At 40.5% G+C, this 21560-nt stretch overlaps 1 protein-coding gene and 1 non-coding gene across 2 annotated transcripts; both read left to right on the top strand.

Moving 5' to 3' along the window:
* Window positions 1–2492: 2492 nt before the first annotated feature.
* LOC110487524 (opsin-5-like) lies at window positions 2493–10524 on the top strand. The gene is made up of 6 exons (XM_021559442.2): window positions 2493–2622; window positions 5335–5540; window positions 8222–8321; window positions 8469–8573; window positions 8953–9176; window positions 10019–10524. The coding sequence occupies exons 1-6, from the start codon at window positions 2493–2495 to the stop codon at window positions 10514–10516; spliced, it is 1263 nt and encodes a 420-aa protein (XP_021415117.2). The 3' UTR covers window positions 10517–10524.
* A 10543-nt stretch (window positions 10525–21067) lies between these two features.
* Window positions 21068–21141, top strand: trnaa-ugc. Its single transcript has one exon. It is a non-coding gene; the product is annotated as a tRNA-Ala (tRNA).
* Window positions 21142–21560: the final 419 nt, after the last annotated feature.

The raw sequence follows: 21560 nt of genomic DNA, 5'->3' as shown, positions 1-21560 counted from the left end.
ATTTTGAAAACTCCATGTTCCATAGCATCCCTTTGCTCCATTTAAAGGGATATGAACCAGATTCCTTTTCCTATCGCTTCCTCAAGGTGTCAACAGTCTTCAGACATAGTTTCAGGCTTTTATTTTGAAAAATGAGCCAGAACGATAACATTGCGTCAAGTGGTCACATGAGTTTTGCTTGCGCAACAGAATTTGGACAGCCATTGTTTTCCCCTCTCCTACTGTGAAAGACATTTGCGGTTGATATATTATCGATTATATATTTTAAAAACAACCTGAGGATTGATTATAAAAAACATTTGACATGTTTCTGTGGACATAATGGAAACTATTTGGAAATTTCATCTGCGTTGTCGTGACCGCTCTTTCCTGTGGATTTCTGAACATAACGCGACAAACAAACAGAGGTATTTTGGATATAAAAAATCATCTTTATGGAACAAACGGAACATTTGTTGTGTAACTGGGAGTCTTGTGAGTGAAAACATCCGAAGATCATCAAAGGTAAATTATTAATTTGATTGCTTTTCTGATTTTCGTGACCGAGCTACCTGATGCTATGTGTACTTAATGTTTTATCGTGCGACCGATAAATTTACACAAATGCTTGGATTGCTTTCGCTGTAATTTCCAAATCTGACATGACAGGTGGATTAACAAAAGGCTAAACTGTGTTTTCCTATATTGCTCTTGTGATTTCATGAATATAAATATTTATGGTAATATTTCTTGTATGTAGCGCTATGCTATTCAGCGGTTGTTGATGACACTTATCCCGATAGGGGTTTGCAGCCATAACAGGTTAAGGAGAAGTATATCTTTAATTCTGTGAATAACAGTTGTATCTTTTATCAATGTTTATTATGAGTATTTCTGTAAATTGATGTGGCTCTCTGCAAAATCACCAGATGTTTTGGAAGCAAAACATTAACTGAACGTAACTCGCCAATGTAAACTGAGATTTTTGGATATAAATATGGACTTTATTGAACAAAACATACATGTATTGTGTAACATGATGTCCAATGATTGTCATCGGATGAAGATCATCAAAGGTTAGTAATTAATTTTATCTATATTTCTGCTTTTTGTGACTCCTCTCTTTGGCTGGAAAAATGGCTGTGTGTTTTTGTGACTTGGCTCTGACCTAACATAATCATATGTTGTGCTTTCACTGTAAAGCCTTTTTGAAATCGGACACGATGGGTAGATTAACAAGAAGTTTCTTTCATTTGGTGTATTGCACTTGTTAATGTTTGAAATGTACATATTTCTAAAAAATATTTTTGAATTTCACGTGCTGCCTTTTCAGCGGAATGTTGTGAGGGGTGCCGCTAGCGGAACCCCTAGCCGTTAATCTATACTGTACTCTGTACTCTATATCATCTTTATGTAATACATGTATCACTAGCCACTTTAACTATGCCACTTTGTTTACATACTCATCTCATATGTATATACTGCACTCAATACCATCTACTGTATCTTGCCTATGCCGCTCTGTACCATCACTCATTCATATATGTTTATGTACATATTCTTTATCCCCTTACACTTGTGTCTATAAGGTAGTAGTTTTGGAATCGTTAGCTAGATTACTTGTTGGTTATTACTGCTTTGTCGGAACTAGAAGCACAAGCATTTCGCTACACTCGCATTAACATCTGCTAACCATGTGTATGTGACAAATAACATTTGATTTGATTTGATTTAATCTAAAAAAATATTGGCAGCCTTAATATTTTTTTTTAGATTGAAGCATTTACTTTGAAATACATTTTCTAAAGGTGAAAAGTACAGACTATTTTAGTACCAAGCCATCGTGAATTTAAGATGCCTAAAATAATTTTGTCCATAAGAAATGTAGGTCTAATTGATCTGATATCATTGATTTGACTCAGTCACTGAAACAACGTATTTAGACTATCTAGACAAGTAAAAGCCTAATTTATTGCAAGCGCTCTCATTTTCAGCACCTTGGACAGCGGTTTTAGGCTACATGGGAGTCCTTCTCTGCAGTCGCTGACTTGCTCTCAATTTGACGGCAGCGCGTCCCTGTAAAACGTGTAGGCTGGCTACTCGACTAATATTTTTCATTATACACCGGGCTTTATTAAATTGAGTTAATCATGTAGTAAATGAAACCCACAACAACTTGTGCTTAGCCTACAACTTCACCCAAATACAATAACACACGGACGTTTCCTTAGTTGCAAATCAAATTCCTCGAGGACAAAACAACATAGCTCAAGTCAGAAACAACAAGTGATTTCCCCCCGCAGGGTATCAACCTCGGGGTATAATTGGTATTAGCTAAATACACGTCATCCCTCTCAGACAACACACTGTGCGCCGAAGAATATTTTTAGACTGGATTTAGAGAAAGAGGAGCCGGTCAAGTGTTTTCTCAGAGGAAGCACCTTTGTGTCTTAGCAAGTAGAGAGCGCGCAGCTCCGTGTATGTCTCGGCAGCTGGAACGTTCGGACAACAAAATGTCAGCCAATAATGCTTTTCAAGTGGCTAACATTCCATGGAGGAATAACAATTTTACCATGTCGAATAAAGACCAACCTTTCTCGGATCAAGGGGAGACCATTATAGGAGTATACCTGCTGGTGCTAGGTGGGAGAACTTGCTTATGTAGTTGTTGGAATGTAATTTCGTTTTTAAAATGTAGCTTTGCTTTTATGATGCAAATACTTTATTTAGTTTTGCTTTCATGGCAAAAAAATCTGGAAATATGTCACTAATGGCTAGTTACTACTTCATAATTGTTATTTTATTACCTAAACGTTAGTGTAGGATGAATGACAGTAGTTTTTACTAATTTACAACAACAAAAAAGAATCCTGAGAGTAGTCTACATTTATCTTGTTCTTTTTTTTACTCTACCATATTTTGATATCCAATAAACAACGATTGGATGAAGAGTTCGATTGCACTGCAGAATATAAATCACCAATAACAGAAACCGTTGTTAATGCAGTTGTTTTACTACTGTTACTGTCAGTGTAGTGTATGGGCAACGGTTAGTGGGTTTGGTGCTATAAGTAGCCCAGGACAAAGATGGGTGACTCCTGCAACCATTCAGATCCTGTCTAAACCGTGGAAATCGTCAATCAAGAAAGAATGGCAGCCAGCTAATCTGACGTTCTTTAAGAGAGGGCAGAAAGACGTGTAATTTACCTGTTAATTGGTGCAAATGTATTTGCATTTATTTAATTTGATCCTGATTTTTGAAATCAATAGTGTGACTGTCATTTTATTTACAGGATAGGTAGCCTACCTATCCTGTAAATAAAATGACAGTCACACTATTGATTTAAAAAAATCAGGATCAAATTAAATAAATGCAAATACATACAGTGCCTTGCGAAAGTATTCGGCCCCCTTGAACTTTGCGACCTTTTGCCACATTTCAGGCTTCAAACATAAAGATATAAAACTGTATTTTTTTGTGAAGAATCAACAACAAGTGGGACACAATCATGAAGTGGAACGACATTTATTGGATATTTCAAACTTTTTTGACAAATCAAAAACTGAAAAATTGGGCGTGCAAAATTATTCAGCCCCCTTAAGTTAATACTTTGTAGCGCCACCTTTTGCTGTGATTACAGCTGTAAGTCGCTTGGGGTATGTCTCTATCAGTTTTGCACATCGAGAGACTGAACATTTTCCCCATTCCTCCTTGCAAAACAGCTCGAGCTCAGTGAGGTTGGATGGAGAGCATTTGTGAACAGCAGTTTTCAGTTCTTTCCACAGATTCTCGATTGGATTCAGGTCTGGACTTTGACTTGGCCATTCTAACACCTGGATATGTTTATTTTTGAACCATTCCATTGTAGATTTTGCTTTATGTTTTGGATCATTGTCTTGTTGGAAGACAAATCTCCATCCCAGTCTCAGGTCTTTTGCAGACTCCATCAGGTTTTCTTCCAGAATGGTCCTGTATTTGGCTCCATCCATCTTCCCATCAATTTTAACCATCTTCCCTGTCTCTGCTGAAGAAAAGCAGGCCCAAACCATGATGCTGCCACCACCATGTTTGACAGTGGGGATGGTGTGTTCAGGGTGATGAGCTGTGTTGCTTTTACGCCAAACATAACGTTTTGCATTGTTGCCAAAAAGTTCAATTTTGGTTTCATCTGACCAGAGCACCTTCTTCCACATGTTTAGTGTGTCTCCCAGGTGGCTTGTGGCAAACTTTAAACGACACTTTTTATGGATATCTTTAAGAAATGGCTTTCTTCTTGCCACTCTTCCATAAAGGCCAGATTTGTGCAATATACGACTGATTGTTGTCCTATGGACAGAGTCTCCCACCTCAGCTGTAGATCTCTGCAGTTCATCCAGAGTGATCATGGACCTCTTGGCTGCATCTCTGATCAGTCTTCTCCTTGTATGAGCTGAAAGTTTAGAGGGACGGCCAGGTCTTGGTAGATTTGCAGTGGTCTGATACTCCTTCCATTTCAATATTATCGCTTGCACAGTGCTCCTTGGGATGTTTAAAGCTTGGGAAATCTTTTTGTATCCAAATCCAGATTTAAACTTCTTCACAACAGTATCTTGGACCTGCCTGGTGTGTTCCTTGTTCTTCATGATGCTCTCTGCGCTTTTAACGGACCTCTGAGACTATCACAGTGCAGGTGCATTTATACGGAGACTTGATTACACACAGGTGGATTGTATTTATCATCATTAGTCATTTAGGTCAACATTGGATCATTCAGAGATCCTCACTGAACTTCTGGAGAGAGTTACAGCTGCACTGAAAGTAAAGGGGCTGAATAATTTTGCACGCCCAATTTTTCAGTTTTTGATTTGTTAAAAAAGTTTGAAATATCCAATAAATGTCGTTCCACTTCATGATTGTGTCCCACTTGTTGTTGATTCTTCACAAAAAAATACAGTTTTATATCTTTATGTTTGAAGCCTGAAATGTGGCAAAAGGTCGCAAAGTTCAAGGGGGCCGAATACTTTCGCAAGGCACTGTACCTACTATTAGCCCTAAAGGGAATTTCATGAAGGAAGGTTTATGCTAATTTTAGTATTTGAATATGCAGTGTTTGAAGAGAGGTCAGTAGGGTTAAAATCACAGATGAGGCACTTTGTCACATCAATGCATCATGCTGCTTTATGAGCTGCATTTTGTATGGTGTGACTACAATTCCATTACATTTCACAAAACGGACAAGGCCTTTGCTCATAGGCACTTTGGGACCCACTAGTAATAGATGTGGTGAGTTTCCCTCTATGTAATGTTTTTAGCTCCTGGAAAAGAGCTATATAAAGCCAATCAGTTAGCATGTCAATGTTTTATTTTCTCATCAGGTTGGCTATCGTGGTTTGGCAACAGTATTGTGATCTTCGTCCTGTACAAGCAGCGTGCGTCGCTGCAGCCCACGGACTATCTCACCTTTAACCTGGCCATCTCTGATGCCAGTATTTCCGTCTTCGGCTACTCCCGAGGGATCCTGGAGATCTTCAATGTGTTCCGGGACAACGGATACCTGGTTACCTCGATCTGGACATGTCAGGTAGGCAATGAGGGTATCTGGTTCTAGGGGGAAAAGTTGTTTTGAGAATTGAGATGCTTCAAATTTGTATTGTATGTGAATGGTAATGTGTTGCATCTGTAGCATGTGCCATCCTACTGCAGGATCTTATACTATACTCACTCACTATACTCACTCACTCACTATACTCACTCACTCACTCAAGTGATGATGATGAGTTACCTGGAAGAAGCGAGAGGGTGGTTTTACAAGGTGTCACAAAGGCATTATATTGCTAACTACAGCACAGGAGAAAAGGTCTGTAGGCTTCACCTGAAGTGATATAATTTTAACACTATCTTAGGGGGGAATAATAAGAATGCTTTTTCCACACCAACAGCCAAACATAGATGGATGGTTAAGGTTTGGTACATGCTTATAGCATTTGGTTAAAGAGGAAGCGTGATTTGCACAAGGGCTAATATCAATCAATTTACCACATGGGTTTTTGTTTTAGTGCATAATGTGAGAAAATGCCACCTTAAAAAAAATGAATGCAATGTCTGTGAAATTACAAAGTTATCCCTGTTCTATTTGTATCAAACTTGTTAACACAACAACAGTGTGTGTGTGTTTTAATGTTAGTTACAGTTATTTCCCCAAGCAGGTGTTGCTGCTTGTTTGGGACAAACCGTAGTTGAATAATGTCCAACTAACACTGAACAAGAATCTTTTCATTCACTATTGGCCAATGCTAAAAACAATAAGAAAATATCCAAATGAAAACGAACTAAGAGGAGAGACAGAAATGATTTTTAAAAAGACTGAGATAAAAAAATATATATATATTAAGTAATAGGGCAGAGAGGACAGATGAGGAGAGTTTCTTCTGATAAAGAAAAGTGGTCCTGAGGTCAGCAGACATTGAATGCTTGATTATAGAATGGCTGGGTCAGAGTAAGGTGAGAGAGTTGTCAAAGATGAGATTCCGGACTATAGGATAAGTGTACCTATTAAGCCCACCAAAATCTTAAGTTTAGACATTTCTAACATCTACGTGCCCTAATTGTTGTAAGAAAAGTGGAGATTAATATGAAAGATGAATCTCTCATGTGAAATTGTATGACTTGATTAATACCGTTTGTTAATATAAGAGAAAAATGTTTGATAAAATATGTGGAAAGTCCGGACTGGGTTTAATGGGTACTAAATGTACCCTTTAAACCCATGGGTGTTCCAAATAAGCCCACCTCTAAAAGAATCCATTTAAATTGATTTCCTAATGCTGAAAAACTTACAAACTGATATGTCTTATGTAAACTTAAATGATAGTAATCTCCCCTAAAGTTATTCAAATCAACTGATCATTACTATTCATCATGGGTGTAGCACTCATAAAAGTGGGTGTCCAATAGTATCCGCAGAGAACAATGTGTGCCCAGGCTTTTGTTCATGCCAACCGGTACACACCTGATTCGACTAATCAACTAATCATAGACTTCAACCAAGACTTGATAAATTGAGTTAGTAATACTGCTTGGTTAGAAAAAAAACATGCACCCTCACCGGCCATCTGTGGATAAGACGCCATGCACAAAGACCATAATACAAACAACTTTTAATGAATTACCTGAAAGCTGGTTCACATTTGCTGTAGTCTTATTCTTGTTCGTTAGTTCAACTTGTCTTCCTAAAGCCTGTGTGAAGACAGTTTCAAATTCCCCTCTCTACTGTTATATTAAAAGGTACATGTGGTGAACCCAAATATAGAAAAACCTGGATGAATGAAGGACAATATGACAAAAAAAACTTCAATAAAAGTACTTGTTTTGGGGTGTGTACTTTTATTGAAGTATTTGAATTGTTATTTGTAAAAGCCAAATCTACCAAATTGTATTTGAGAGTATTTCCAAATACTTTCCAAGTGTATTTCCAAATACATTAAAATATTAAACTACTTGCCTTTTCAAATAAAACATATCTGAATACTTACTTCAAATGTATGTAAAAGGAATTTAGATATTTGAAATAGCATTTGAACCCAGGTCTGTTTCCAATCATGGAGAAACCCCATTTGCAGAAAATGCTATGTTGCTTGAAGCATCCCACCAGGTGTTTTTTCAAATTATGGTCCAAGATTTTTCCTCCAATAGACATATGCATGGTCCTCCAAAGTGTATCTGACCGTGAGGCAAAAGTGAATGGGGCTTGGATGTAAATATATTAGATTAAGTAATCTGATCAGTCAAAGTACATTGGCTCCTGTCTCTACTAGGAAGATAAATTGTAAGTTCATTTGGTAGAAGCTGTTGATCTTGATCAGACATACTCACCACTGCTGACCATAGCTGTGATGGACTGATCTTTAACTCCATTCAATGTAGCTAGATCAGCTCTTCTGTGTTCTGGCAATATAAGTGTTCATCCTGGTGAACTGAAAACTGAACAACCAGGAGAAGGATTTGGCAAAGTAGAGAGGAGCCCTAATGTGTGAGCTGAGCACAAAATCAGTAATTGGTTAATGATGGATTTGTTAAGTACGTAAACCCAAACAACTATTCAACAGCAGGGAACTTGTTCTCAACTTGATCTTCTGAGTGATTGGAGTCCTTCAACTTCTGCAAGTGGATGTCTGTTTTTTTTCTACTGTATTTGTTTTGAGATTCTCTTCCCTACACCTTCCCCCTCTAAGCATCCCTAACAGTATTGTTGGTCTTTCCCAGGTGGACGGCTTCTTCACCTTGGTCTTTGGCCTCAGCAGCATCAATACTTTGACTGTCATCAGTGTCACAAGATACATCAAGGGATGCCATCCGAGTAAAGGTAAGACACTGTGACACGACCTTAACCTTTAATGGTCATCTCAATAATTCCAATAAAGTTGGAAGAAAAATGGCTAGATGTTCTGGTCAGATACAATGTTCTTGTGGGAGCCTTTCTTTGAACTTTGAACTCTTTTCCTTTACCTAGCTCACTGCATAACCAACACAACCATAGGCATGTGCCTAATATTCATCTGGTTGGGGGCTGTGTTCTGGTCGGGAGCGCCCCTTCTGGGCTGGGGGAGTTACACAGGTGAGATAAACATGGCTAGTAATCATGTGACATGCTATTTGATACAGGGGCACTTACTTGTGTTAGGTTCTTGTAACATTCTGGTTGGGCAACATTTTCAAGATTTGCATGTGCACAATGACGACAAAACAAGAATAGCACTAAAGCAAGTTGCTATCTAAAATGTTAGTAGAAGACAATCTTTAAACAAGAACTGACCACATTTTGACATATGTGGACCTTTTTTCACACTTACCCTGAGTTTTTAAAGGGCCAAAATAGAGGAAATTCTTACATTTTAAACTATCTTCACCTGAACAAATATTTTTAAAAATGCCAACAAAGAAACACATGAAGGTAAAAAAAAAAATGGTGTTTCTCAAACTCCTCCTTCTTTTAGATCGTGGTTATGGAACGTGTGAAATCGACTGGGCCAAAGCCAACTACTCCACCGTCTACAAGTCCTACATCATCTCCATCCTCATCTTCTGCTTCTTCATCCCCGTGCTGGTCATGCTCTTCACCTACGTGTCCATCATCAACACAGTGAAGAGAGGCAACGCCATGGCCGCTGAGGGAGACCTGACCGAAAGGCAGAGAAAGATTGAAAGGGACGTCACTATTGTGAGTAGGATTCAAATCAAATCAACGTTTATTGGTCATGTGCAAAAGATTTGCAGGTGTTATCAGCAGGTGCAGCGAAATGCTTATGTTACTAGCTCCAAGAGTGCAGTAGAATGTCCCACAAATGGCCTCCCGAGTGGAGCAGTGGTCCTAAGCACTGCATCGCAGTGCTAGCTGTGCCACTAGAGATCCTGGTTCGAGTCCTGGCTCTGTCGCAGCAGGCCGCGACCACGAGACCCACAATTGGCCCGGCGGCGCACAATTGGCCCAGCGTCGTCTGGGTTAAGGGAGGGTTTGGCCGACAGGGATGTTCTTGTCCCTTCGTGCACTAGCGACTCCTGTGGCGGGCTGGACGCAATGCAGTGTTTCCTCCGACACATTGGTGCTTCCGGGTTAAGTGGTCATCGCAGTCATTGTGTCAAGAAGCAGTGCAGCTTGGCTGGGTTGTGTTTCGGAGGACGTATGGCTCTCAACCTTTGCCCGAGTCCGTACGGGAGTTGCAGCGATGGGACAAGACTGTAACTATCAACTGGGTACCACGCAATTGGGGAGGAAAAAGGTGTAAAAATAAATATATTAAAAATAAATTAAAAAGAATGTCTCGCAGATACAATTCAAAAATCTAAACAAGAAATCAAGAAATGAGTGAGTCCAATAAACAATCCAGAGTACGCCTTAATCGCCGTGAGCGGATACTAGATACTAGACTAGATACTAGATATTATATTAGAGTGAGCATGTGTCAGAGTCCAAAAAAATTGCAGATGTACAAACAATACTACATATAGACCAAGCGTTAAACGATGGGTATGACGGTCATCCTAACTTTTGTTTTCTCCCAGGTATCCATAGTCATCTGCACAGCATTCATCCTGGCGTGGTCGCCGTACGCCGTGGTCTCCATGTGGTCGGCCTGTGGCTTCCACGTACCCAGCCTCACCAGCATCTTCACCCGCCTCTTTGCCAAGTCGGCCAGCTTCTACAACCCGCTCATCTACTTCGGCCTCAGCTCCAAGTTCCGCAAGGACGTCGCCATCTTGCTGCCCTGCACTGGCGACGGCAAGGACACGGTCAAGCTCAAGCGTTTTAAGCCGAAAGGCGATGCTCACCAGGGCTCTGGAAGAGGCAATGGACTCAAAGCACCTCCTCATCACCCGAAGGAGATGAAGTATGCCCCTGGAAATCCGTATCCGCTCACGGCGATTAAGGCGTCCTCAAGCCCAGATTCGGGAGTGGGGAGCCACCCCTGTACTCCTCCTCCTCCCGCCAACAAGGAGATGTTCTTTATCGAAGTGCCCCATCTGTCTGATGCGCCAGAGTGGGAATGCGACAGACTCTAAGAACAATACGTTTGTTTTTTTGTGTTACTTTTTTTATTTAAAAACACATGGGAATTTACTTAAATTGACTTTGATTCGTGTAAGTATGTACACCTGTTGATCAATTTGTTATTTTCTTAATGAATTGTGTTTATACTTGTGAATAAAACTTTCTATTCAAAGGGAACAAGTTGAAAGATGTTTGCAATATCAATCAATACTCATTCTGTCACTCTTAAAATAAATTCCAGTCCAACATAATAATTCAACCCCATTAGCAAACATAGGAGAAGACATGACAGAAATGTAAGTGTGTTTCTTATGAAAATGCTCTGAGATGCTCAGCTCACACATAGGCGACTTTGCTTGAGGCAGGCACGTCTTCATGGGCTGACTTGTTTTCATCCAAAAATGATCTTTCTCTTCCCCCCTCATTCCAAAGAACTCCACACAAACCAACTTTACCTCAGATAGGACATGTACCATAAGAAACAGTTGAAGTGAATTAAAGTGCCATTAAACTTTGATAGGCTACAATAATAAGCTACAATACCCAAAGAGAACTCTACTAATAGAAAAAAAAAGCGGATACTTCTAAAGCCCCTACTACGCTCACGCGTGGGACACCTATCGGTTTAGAACGAAGCAATCCATTCCACTCGCGCAATCTACTATCAAAGGCGACTGACTGCAAGGTTGATTGTGCCGACGAGGAAGTTGTAGACTGCTTTATTAAGGAGTCTAAATCAAGTCGGACGTTGGAAACAGGGAGAAAGATAAACAAATAATTGAAAGGGTCTTTGATACTCCACAGGACAACAGGTTGGCAGATTTAATTTTTGTTTTCTTTATCGTCATGCTTCCTTCAACTTATTTCATGATGCATCATATGGGGATGATTTCTGTATTTTCCTTTAAGGAGCCTACCGTTACTCCTTAAGGTCCAAGGACCTTGTACACTGCACTAAAATATAATCACTACATAGAACAATTTATACAATTATACTGAGTTACAGTTCATATAAGGAAATCAGTCTATTGAAATTAATAAATTAGGCCTTAATCTATTGATTTCACGTGACTGGGAATACAGATATGCATCTGTTGGTCACAGATAACTTTAAAAAAGGTAGGGGCGTGGATCAGAAAACCAGTCAGTATCTGGTGTGACCACGATTTGCCTCATGCAACGCATTTCCTTCTCATAGAGTTGATCAGGCTGTTGATTGTGGCCTGTGGAATGTTGTCCCACCCCTCTTCAATGGCAGTGTGAAGTTGCTGGATATTGACGGGAACTGGAACACTCAATGGGTGACATGTCTGGTGAGTATGTAGGCCATGGAGGAACGGGGACATTTTTAGCTTCCAGGAATTGTGTACGACATGGGGCCTTGCGACATGGAGCCGTGCATTATCATGCTGAAACATGAGGTGATGGTGGCAGATGAATGGCTCGACAATGGACCTCAGGATCTCATCACAGTATCTCAGCGCGTTCAAATTTCCATCAATAAAATGAAATTGTGTATGTTGTGCGTAGCTTATGCCTGCCCATACCACAACTCCACCGCCACCATGGGGCTCTCTGTTCACAATGTTGACATCAGCAAACCACTCGCTCACACGACGCCATATACGTGGTTTGCAGTTGTGAGGCTGGTTGGACAGACTGCCAATTTCTCTAAAACAACATTTGAGGCATTCAATTCTCTGCCAACAGCTCTCGTGGACATTCCTGCAGTCAGCATGCCAATTGCACGCTCACTCAAAACTTGAGAGACATCTGTGGCATTGTGTTGTGTGACAAAACGGCACATTTTAGAGTGGCTTTTTATTGTCCCCAGCACAAGGTGCACCTGTGTAATGATCATGCTGTTTCATCAGCTTATTTATATTTCACACCTGTCTTGTAGATGGATAATCTTGGCAAAGGAGAAATACTCAGTAACAGGGATGTAAACATGTTTGTGCACAACATTTTTGTGCGTATGGAACATTTCTAAGATCTTTTATTACAACTCATGGAACATGGGACCAACATTTTACATGTGGAATTTATATTTTTGTTCGGTTTACGATATCTTCAGAGGTAGGTTCTGGCAGCCAAAACAGTCAAAATACTCCTTCTAAACATGAATCGATTTAAATTGCGATACGGTTCTAAAAACATAAAACCCTTCACTTTCATATCACATCTAAATGCAAAATATACAGTAACTGTACACTGTTTTAACCGGCTTTATCACAGTTGAATTTAGTAGTAGTATTTTTCAGTGACCACACGTTTCTGGCAACCTTCATCCTTTACACATAGGTGTTCGGCGCATACTAGATAGCTAATTAGTACAGGTGGTACCTCTGTCTGTCGTCTGTCGTCTGTCTTCCGTAATCACGCGCTGTAACATGGATATACAGTATGGCGTGTGGGATTAATAAATCTAACCCTATAAAGGTGTGTATCAATGTATCTTTTTGTTTTTAGATTTTATTTTCTCATAGATATGAAAGATCCTTATGTTTCCAAAACCTTACTGCAAGCGATGCCTGTTAACAAAACTCCCCCATACATACTCCCCCGTCCAATGACTCTTATGTGTAATGAAATGGAACTGAGAGTCATGATCAAAGTCATGTAAGACAAGTGCGGACTATGAAAGCATTGCATTTTCTACTAAAAGCACTACAAGTGCTTTTCCTGTTTTTCCATGTTGATTCCAACATGGCGCCGCCTGAGATGGTCACCTCGCTTCGCGTTCTTAGGAAACTATGCAGTATTTAGCTTTTTAAAAATGTATTATTTCTTACACTGTTACCCCAGGAAATCTTATTACATACAGCCGGGAAGAACTATTGGATATAAGAGCAACGTCAACTTACCAACATTATGACCAGGAATACGACTTTCCCGAAGCGAATCCTCTGTTTGGACCACCACCCAGGACAATGGATAGGATCCCAGTAGGCGACCCAAAACAACGGCGCCGCAGAAGGGGCAGACGGAGCGGTGTTCTGGTCAGGCTCTGTAGACAGGCACATCACTCACGAGTTTACTACTCTCTGTTTCACGGAAACATGGCTCACTCGGGATACATTATCAGAGTCGGTACAGCCACCTGCTTGGGGTCCATTTGTAAGACCCATTTGCGACCAAGCTTTAACTTCCTGACTGATGTCTTCAGATGTTGCTTCAGTATATCCACATAATGTTCCTTCCTCATGATACCATCTATTTTATGAAGTGCACCAGTCCCTCCTGCAGCAAAGCACCCCCACAACATGATGCTGCCACCCCCGTGCTTCAAGGTTGGGATGGTGTTCTTCAGCTTGCAAGCCTCCCCCTTTTTCCTCCAAACATAACGATGGTCATTATGGCCAAACAGTTCTATTTTTGTTTTATCAGACCAGAGGATATTTCTCCAAAAAGTACTATCTTTGTCCCCATGTGCAGTTGCAAACCGTAGTCTGGCTTTTTATGGAGGTTTAGGAGCAGTGGCTTCTTCCTTGCTGAGCGGCCTTTCAGGTTATGTCAATATAGGACTAGTTTTACTGTGGATTTAGATACTTTTGTACCTGTTTCCTCCAGCATCTTCACAAGGTCCTTTGCTGTTGTTCTGGGATTGATTTGCACTTTTCGCATCAAGGTACGTTCATCTCTAGGAGACAGAACATGTCTCTTTCCTGAGCGGTGTGATGGCTGCGTGTTCCCGTGGTGTTTATACTTGCCTACTATTGTTTGTACCGAGGAACATAGCGTTTGGAAATTTGGTCCCAAGGATGAACCAGACTTGTGGAGGTCTACAATTTTTTTCTGAGGTCTTGGCTGAATTCTTTTGATTTTCCCATGATGTCAAGCAAAGAGGCACTGAGTTTGAAGGTAGGTCTTGAAATACATCCGCAGGTACACCTCCAATTGACTCAAATGATGTCAATTAGCTCATCAGAAGCTTCTAAAGCCATGACATCATTTTCTGGAATTTTCCAAGCTGTTTAAAGGCACAGTCAACTTAGTGTATGTAAACTTCTGACCCACTGGAATTGTGATACAGTGAATTATAAGTGAAATAATCTGTCTGTAAACAATTGTTGTGAATTTAGTGTCATTCACAATTAGTGTCATTCACAAAGTAGATGTCCTAACCGACTTGCCAAAACTATAGTTTGTTCATAAGAAATTTGTGGAGGTGTTGCAAAACTAGTTTTCATGACTCCAACCTACGTGTATGTAAACTTCTGAATTCAACTGTACGTCACAGTAGTGACAAATAGTACCTGCCACCTAGAATAACAGTCAGTGTTATCAACAATTTGTGTACTTATCCTCCATTGGACATGAATATTATTCTATAGGATGGATGCTAAAGTGTATAGTCTGGCTGGGGTCATACATTTGAACAAACTCCCCTATACCAGGGTTTAAATATACCGTTTTTTTGTGTGCTAAAAAAACAGTGGGCTCACCCTGCAGACACACTAGACTGTTCCTGCTTTCTGTGATTCCTCAAATGGGTAAAGAAGAGAGTCATTACTACAATTCTTCAAAACTTTCCAATTGTTAATACACGCAATGTACCTGTATACGCTTTCTGCCATAATTCAGTAGAATGCAAACAGACTCCAGTACACCTCAGGTCTTCAAGGATTATTTAGCCTGATATTGGAGCTTGCTGTAATGTCTGCAACAAACAGTTTACTAGTCTAGACCACGGTTAAGTTAAGATTGTTTCTTTCTGTGGGGATATTACATCACTTGCGTCGTGAGTAGTCGTGACATGTTCTTTCTCCCACATATTGGTTCAACTGAAGAGGTTCCAAACCGCCTTGGACCTGTTTCAACTGTGCAGTGGTGATGTACAGGACAGTCCTCAGCTCTGTTTGTGTCTGTCGGTGTCCTTTCGGAAATCACATTACCCATTTAATCTCCTCCATCACCATACATTACAGATTACAGGACCACACACAGAAGGCTTTGAACCAAATGCGGCCGGTTGAATTGAATTTAGCCTGATCTGTTGGGGGTTCAGTGGGAGTTGAAGCAGGTGATCAACCTGTTTAAACTTATATTAGAGAGAAGAAAAATAGAGCTTATATTGAAGGGTTGTACATTAACCAGCTGTCACTTAGCATTTTGGGTGAAGTGTCGCTGCCACCTTAGCCATAAATCGACATATTTCACACACAGCATATGATTATAGTGGAATTTGCCTTAAAACTCGGTGACAACAGCAGTAATGTGCACATTTGATTGATTTCCAACACATATAAATACTCATTGTACATATTCATTATGGCCCTTAAAGCTCCACAAGTGTTTAAACAAAGTTTACTCACAAATATTCCATTGACATTGGTTGATTAAACTGAAATTGCAACCAACTTCTATGGCTTGTTTTAGAAATAGCGATATTTTGGAGAGGATTTAATTTTCAAATAACCAAAAGTGAGAGGTTGCAATCTGAATAAAGGGAGAAAGCCATTATTGAACATGGGGTGAGACATTCATAGTTCGGATTTAAGTATAACTTTTGTATGACTGACGACTTTAGTGAGAGGTATAATGCTTTAATATTTAATACTTTCTGCCCACCAAATTCATATACATTATATAAATTGGTCCATTTAATTTTGCCTGCCTTACTGTTCCAAATAAAATTGAATATTTTTTGCTCATATCATTTAGACACAAATAGGTAAAGTAGGATATGGCTAAAGAGTTAATCAGGGAAATTTTTCCACAAATAGACATATTTTCCTTTCCATGGTAGCAAGATCTTATCTATTCTTGCTAACTTTCTATTAACATGCATTGTAGTGAGATCATTTCTTTCTCTCGGGAAATGTATACCGAGTATGTCCACATCACCGTTAGACCATTTTACTGGTAATCTACACGGTAATGTAAAAGTAATTTTTTTTTTATAGATCCAATGCGTAATATTACCATAATTACCACAATTACCACAATTACCATAATTACCACAATTACCATAATTTGGTTGTAATCCAGAGAAGTTAGAAAAAGTATCTAGTTCATATATAAACCTGTGGAGGTATCCAAGTTGTGGATTCAAAAGAAAACAATCATCAGCGTACAATGACACCTTTTGTTTTTAAGCAGTGGATTTGAACACATTGATATTATTGTTGGATCTGATTTTAATAGCTAACATTTTGATGACCATAATAAATCCATATGACTACAGTGGATAACCTTGTTTTTTTCCTCTTGACAGTTGAACTCTTTCTGAGAAGTAACCATTATTTACTATTTTACAGTTAGGGTTACTGTAAAATAACTTTAACCTACTATTTTATAAGAGATTCTCCAAAATTGAAATATTCCAGGCATTTATATATAAATTCCAGTCATACTTTATCTAAAGCCTTTTCAAAGTAAGCTATAAATACCAGACCTGGTTTCCCAGATCTTTCATAGTGTTCTATTGTTTTCAGTACTTGTTTTTAGTACTTGTCGTATATCATCTCCACTTTATCATCCATGTAAAAAACCTGTTTGATTAGGATGAATAATATCCGACAATACCTTTTTAATTCAATGCGCTATGCATTTTGCAATTTTTTTTGCATTACAACTAGGGATGCACGATATATCGGTAAGCATATCGGAATCGGCCGATATTAGCTAAAATGCCAACATTGGCATCGGCCCGATGTGTAGTTTAACGCCGATGTGCAAAACCAATTTCAAAGCTGACGTGCATACCTATATAACGTAGGTAGATGACGTAATGACTCCACGGAAAATATAATGCTACACATGCAACACAGCATTCCTAACCTAGCCCACAAAAGGGCTGCGGTTCAAACTCATAAAAGACACACCCTCGTCCACTTACCCTCGCCTTATGCACATCTTGGAGGGCGGTCCAAATGATTAGTCAAGCAAAGGAAGTTTGCAACGTAAGCCCCTCAGCCCACGAGTTTGCAAATGTACAATTATGTTCACTCCGGGGCCTGAAACTCCCCATAATTCAATTCGCAACGATTGTACATCCACTAAGAGAAGTCAACCAAACCTTAAAACACAACATCAATGGAGAAGTCAACATACAAGTGTAAGTAAAAATGAATGTAATAAGTTTAGAAATTGTGCTATTAACGCACATGACGGCACAAAAACAACTCGTAAAAATAATGATGTTTCTGTTTGGTTAGCTTTTGGAAATTGTAGAAATAAAACAGAAGTTCCAGCTAGGCAGGCTAACATTAGTTAGCAGATTAATTTGCTCGCTATCATACAGTAGGGGTATATTAATAATTATATAGTTAATATAAGTATACATGCAATCATAATTGACTGTAGCGCATATAAAGCGTCGGTGGCTGAAAACACAATCCTCGCGGAATGAACGAGTGACGAATTTCCGGGCAAGGGTCGGTCCATCATTCCTTCCTCCCTCGCCTTGCAAGACGTCATGATACGTCATCAGAACTGTCCACTTAATTTGAGGGCTGAGGGGATAGGGTATGTATTTTAAGTGTTTGGACTGCAGCCAATGTCTGCTGTGTGAATCGAGCAGTCAACAAGTCGAGCAGTCATGGCGCAGTGGTCTAGGGCACTGCATCGCAGTGCTAGCTGTGCCACCAGAGACTCTGGGTTCAAGCCCAGGCTCTGTCGCAGCTGGCCTCGACCGGGAGGTCCATGGGGCGATGCACAAATTGGCCTAGTGTCGTCCGGGTTAGGGAGGGTTTGGCCAGTAGGGATATCCTTGTCTCATCGCGCACTCCTGTGGCGGGCCGGGCACAGTGCGCGCTAACCAGGTCGCCAGGCTGTCTTCCGGGTTGGATGTGCGCTGTGTTAAGAAGCAACTCTTCCACCAAGGCACCACCTGCAAGTTCCCAGACATTTCAGGGGTTCAAACAGGTGCCATTAATACAGGTAAATATAGAGGACAGAGGAGCCTCTTAAAGAAGAAGTTACAGGTCTGTGAGAGCCAGAAATCTTGCTTGTAGGTGACCAAATACTTAATTTGCAAATACATTTATTAAAAATCCTACAAAATTAATTTCTGGATTTTTTTTTCTAATTTTGTCTGTCATAGTTGAAGTACTTTTTTATAGTTGAATACTTTTTTGCCCCACTGTATCTCAAGCTAGGATTAAGCAACCTTAAATTATTACCATGTTATTTTATTGAAAACAGGTTAATTCTAAAACAATTGCCTTTACAGTTCTGCTGCTGATGTGTAGTGCTTGGGCCAAACCCCATGGGACAAAGAGGACAAAACTATGTCAAATGTTACATTGCAGAGGTAAGGCGGAATCATAACTCAGTGGATCAGAATACTCAGGTTATGCGACAGTTCTACAACGCTAATGCTGTCATTTAGGCAGTCCATAATTAATGACTGACTGCCTTTCGTGTTATTTTACCCCTTCTTTTACCCCTTCTCTCTGACTCACTTTACCTTCTCTCACCCACTTTACCCTCTCTCTAACTCTCTCTCCTTCTATGTCGCTCTCTCTTTCTCACATGCTGATTTCTCTCACACTATGTGTCTCTGTTTTTCATCAGTGTTTGCCTTCTCTCTATCTTTCACTCTCTATTTCAATCTGTCATTTAGTCGCCAGTTGTGACTTGCATGCCAGGAATGTGGACTACCTGGAATTCATTGCCCAATGTCCGCCTTAGTGCAGGCAGTCCAAGCAGAATGTGTACGACTCAAGAATTTATGCCTCCATCGCCAGTGTCTGCACTGCAGCCATGCACAGGTGAGGGGAGAGAGAGAGAGACTTGCTCTATGGCCCATTATGTGGTCCAGTTCCTGCCTGATTAGATGCGCAGGCATTGCATTGCCTCAACTAATGGTTGTGTGCCACGTCAGACTGTAATGTACTCTAATATACTTGTCCTCTTCCTCAGTTGTGCACCGGGGCCTCCCACTCCTCTTTCTATTCTGGTTAGAGACAGTTTGCGCTGTTCTGTGAAGGGAGTAGTACACAGCGTTGTACGAGATCTTCAGTTTCTTGGCAATTTCTTGCATGGAATAGCTTTCATTTCTCAGAACAAGAATAGATGGACGAGTTTCAGAAGGAAGTTCTTTGTTTCTGGCATTTTTAAGCCTGTAATCGAACCCGCAAATGCTGATGCTCCAGATACTCAACTAGTCTAAAGAAAGCCAGTTTTATTGCTTCTTTAACATGTGCTAACATTATTGCAAAATGGTTTTCTAATGATCAATTCGCCTTTTAAAATGATCAACTTGGATTAGCTAACACAACGTGCCATTGGAACACAGGAGTGATGGTTGCTGAGTGATGGGCCTCTACACCTACGTAGATATTCCATAAACAATCAGCTGTTGATAGGAAGGAACGGGGCCATTGTCTCAAATGTTATGTCGTCATCTGTTTATTGGTAAAAATGATTTGGCCTTGGGTTGTCTCCAGGCTGCATGGTGGACTTCGCCTTTCTGATTGACGGCAGCAGGAACGTGGGTGGGCGATGCTTCATATCAAGAAATACTTCCTGTTCGAGGTGTTACGGGTTATCAATGTGGGCGTGTCTGGAGCCATAATGGGCGTCGTTCAGTACGGGTAACTGAAATACCCAGCTTCGCGCAACTGAACTCGATTACAGGGCTGCAATCACTATAATTACTACAGTATTAGGCTGTAGGTATAAGTCACAGTGGCATCTATACAGGAAAATAGAGAGAGAAATGTTAAGTATCTCAAAATATTCTTTGTCCCCCCACCCACTGGGCTGATTACGAACAGTATTTTGAACTCTAAATGGATATATCTGACTAGCCACTGTTATAAGTACAGTATAAACCTATTACCTTTATGAGGTATAAGAGAGAGAAATGGAGCCTGATGGGCAGAAAGGAGAAGAAAAAGAGGGAAGAAAAAGGAATTGGACAAAATACTGGGATAGAGGGCAAGAGGGGGGATTGCTAAAGTGGTTGGAGAAAGGAGGACAGGAAAAGAACAGAATAAGATGGGGCAGAAGAAAGACTAAAAGAGGTAGTGCTGGTTTGCAGCTGACAGACAGGCACTACTAATGCATCCCAAATGGCACCTTATTCTTTACATAACGTTAGTGCACTACGTAGTGAATAGGGTGCCTTTTGGGAAGTACCCTAGGCCACTCATCCATCTCCTAGGCTTTGATTGGGTGTCAACGTGTCAAAGCTAACTGAAAATGGACTAAGGTGAGGTGCTCCCATGTAGTCTACAAACTTCTCGTAATCACCACAGCACTACTCCCCTTAGGGCTGTCAAACAGACTTCAAACAGACCCATATGGGCCCTGGTCAAAAGTAGAGCACTACACAGGGAATAGGGTGCCATTTGGGACACACTCCGGGCCTCCTCCTTCACCGTCATGTTTAATGAACATCCTGTGAGAGAGAGACATTTTTGACAGATGTAGTGATGGATAATGATGGAGAGAGATAAATGATCTTTTGTTGTCACCACCAGACTTACTGCGCTGCCTCCCTTTTCCCCTCAACTAGAAGAGATCAAGAGAAATGTAAGAACAAGACATTGGTTGACGTGGTCATTAGGACATGCGTTCATGTAAACAAAGTAACTTACCCACCTGTAGTCCTGTGTGGCTCAGTTGGTAGAGCATGGCGCTTGCAACGCCAGGGTTGTGGGTTTGATTCCCACGGGGGACCAGTATGAAAAATGTCAACACTGACAGTGATCCATTTTTTTCAATAACATCCTGGTGTTGCCAGCACCATGGTCTAACCTACTCAGCCATCTTGCAATGTAAGACACAGTATTTTAATTGATTCATTATTATAGGTAGGCGTTATTAGCTCGGTTCAAATACAGTACAGGTGTGTTTTCCCCAGTGTCAGTTTGGACTGAAGGCACATCTCAACCCCAGGGATCTTCAATCGGGCTCCCGAGTGACGCAGCGGTCTAAGGCACTGCATCTCAGTGCTTGAGGCGTCACTACAGACACCCTGGTTTGAATCCAGACTGCATTACAACTGGCTGTGATTGGGAGTCTCATAGGTTGGCGCACAATTGGCCCAGCAGCGTCCGGGTTTGGCCGTTGTAGGCCGTTATTGTAAATAAGAATTTG

This window comes from Oncorhynchus mykiss, chromosome 13 (assembly GCF_013265735.2).
Source record: "Oncorhynchus mykiss isolate Arlee chromosome 13, USDA_OmykA_1.1, whole genome shotgun sequence".
Taxonomy (NCBI): Eukaryota; Metazoa; Chordata; class Actinopteri; order Salmoniformes; family Salmonidae; genus Oncorhynchus; species Oncorhynchus mykiss.
Note: the sequence above shows the minus strand (reverse complement) of the source record. Positions and strands in the feature narration are given on the sequence as shown.

Coding starts and splice junctions, on each gene's coding strand:
- LOC110487524 (XM_021559442.2), top strand. CDS start 2,493: ATGTCAGCCAATAATGCTTTTCAAGTGGCTAACATTCCATGGAGGAAT. Junction 8,322..8,468: donor GGGATGCCATCCGAGTAAAG/GTAAGACACTGT, acceptor TCCTTTACCTAG/CTCACTGCATAACCAACACA. Junction 8,574..8,952: donor GGGCTGGGGGAGTTACACAG/GTGAGATAAACA, acceptor TCCTTCTTTTAG/ATCGTGGTTATGGAACGTGT.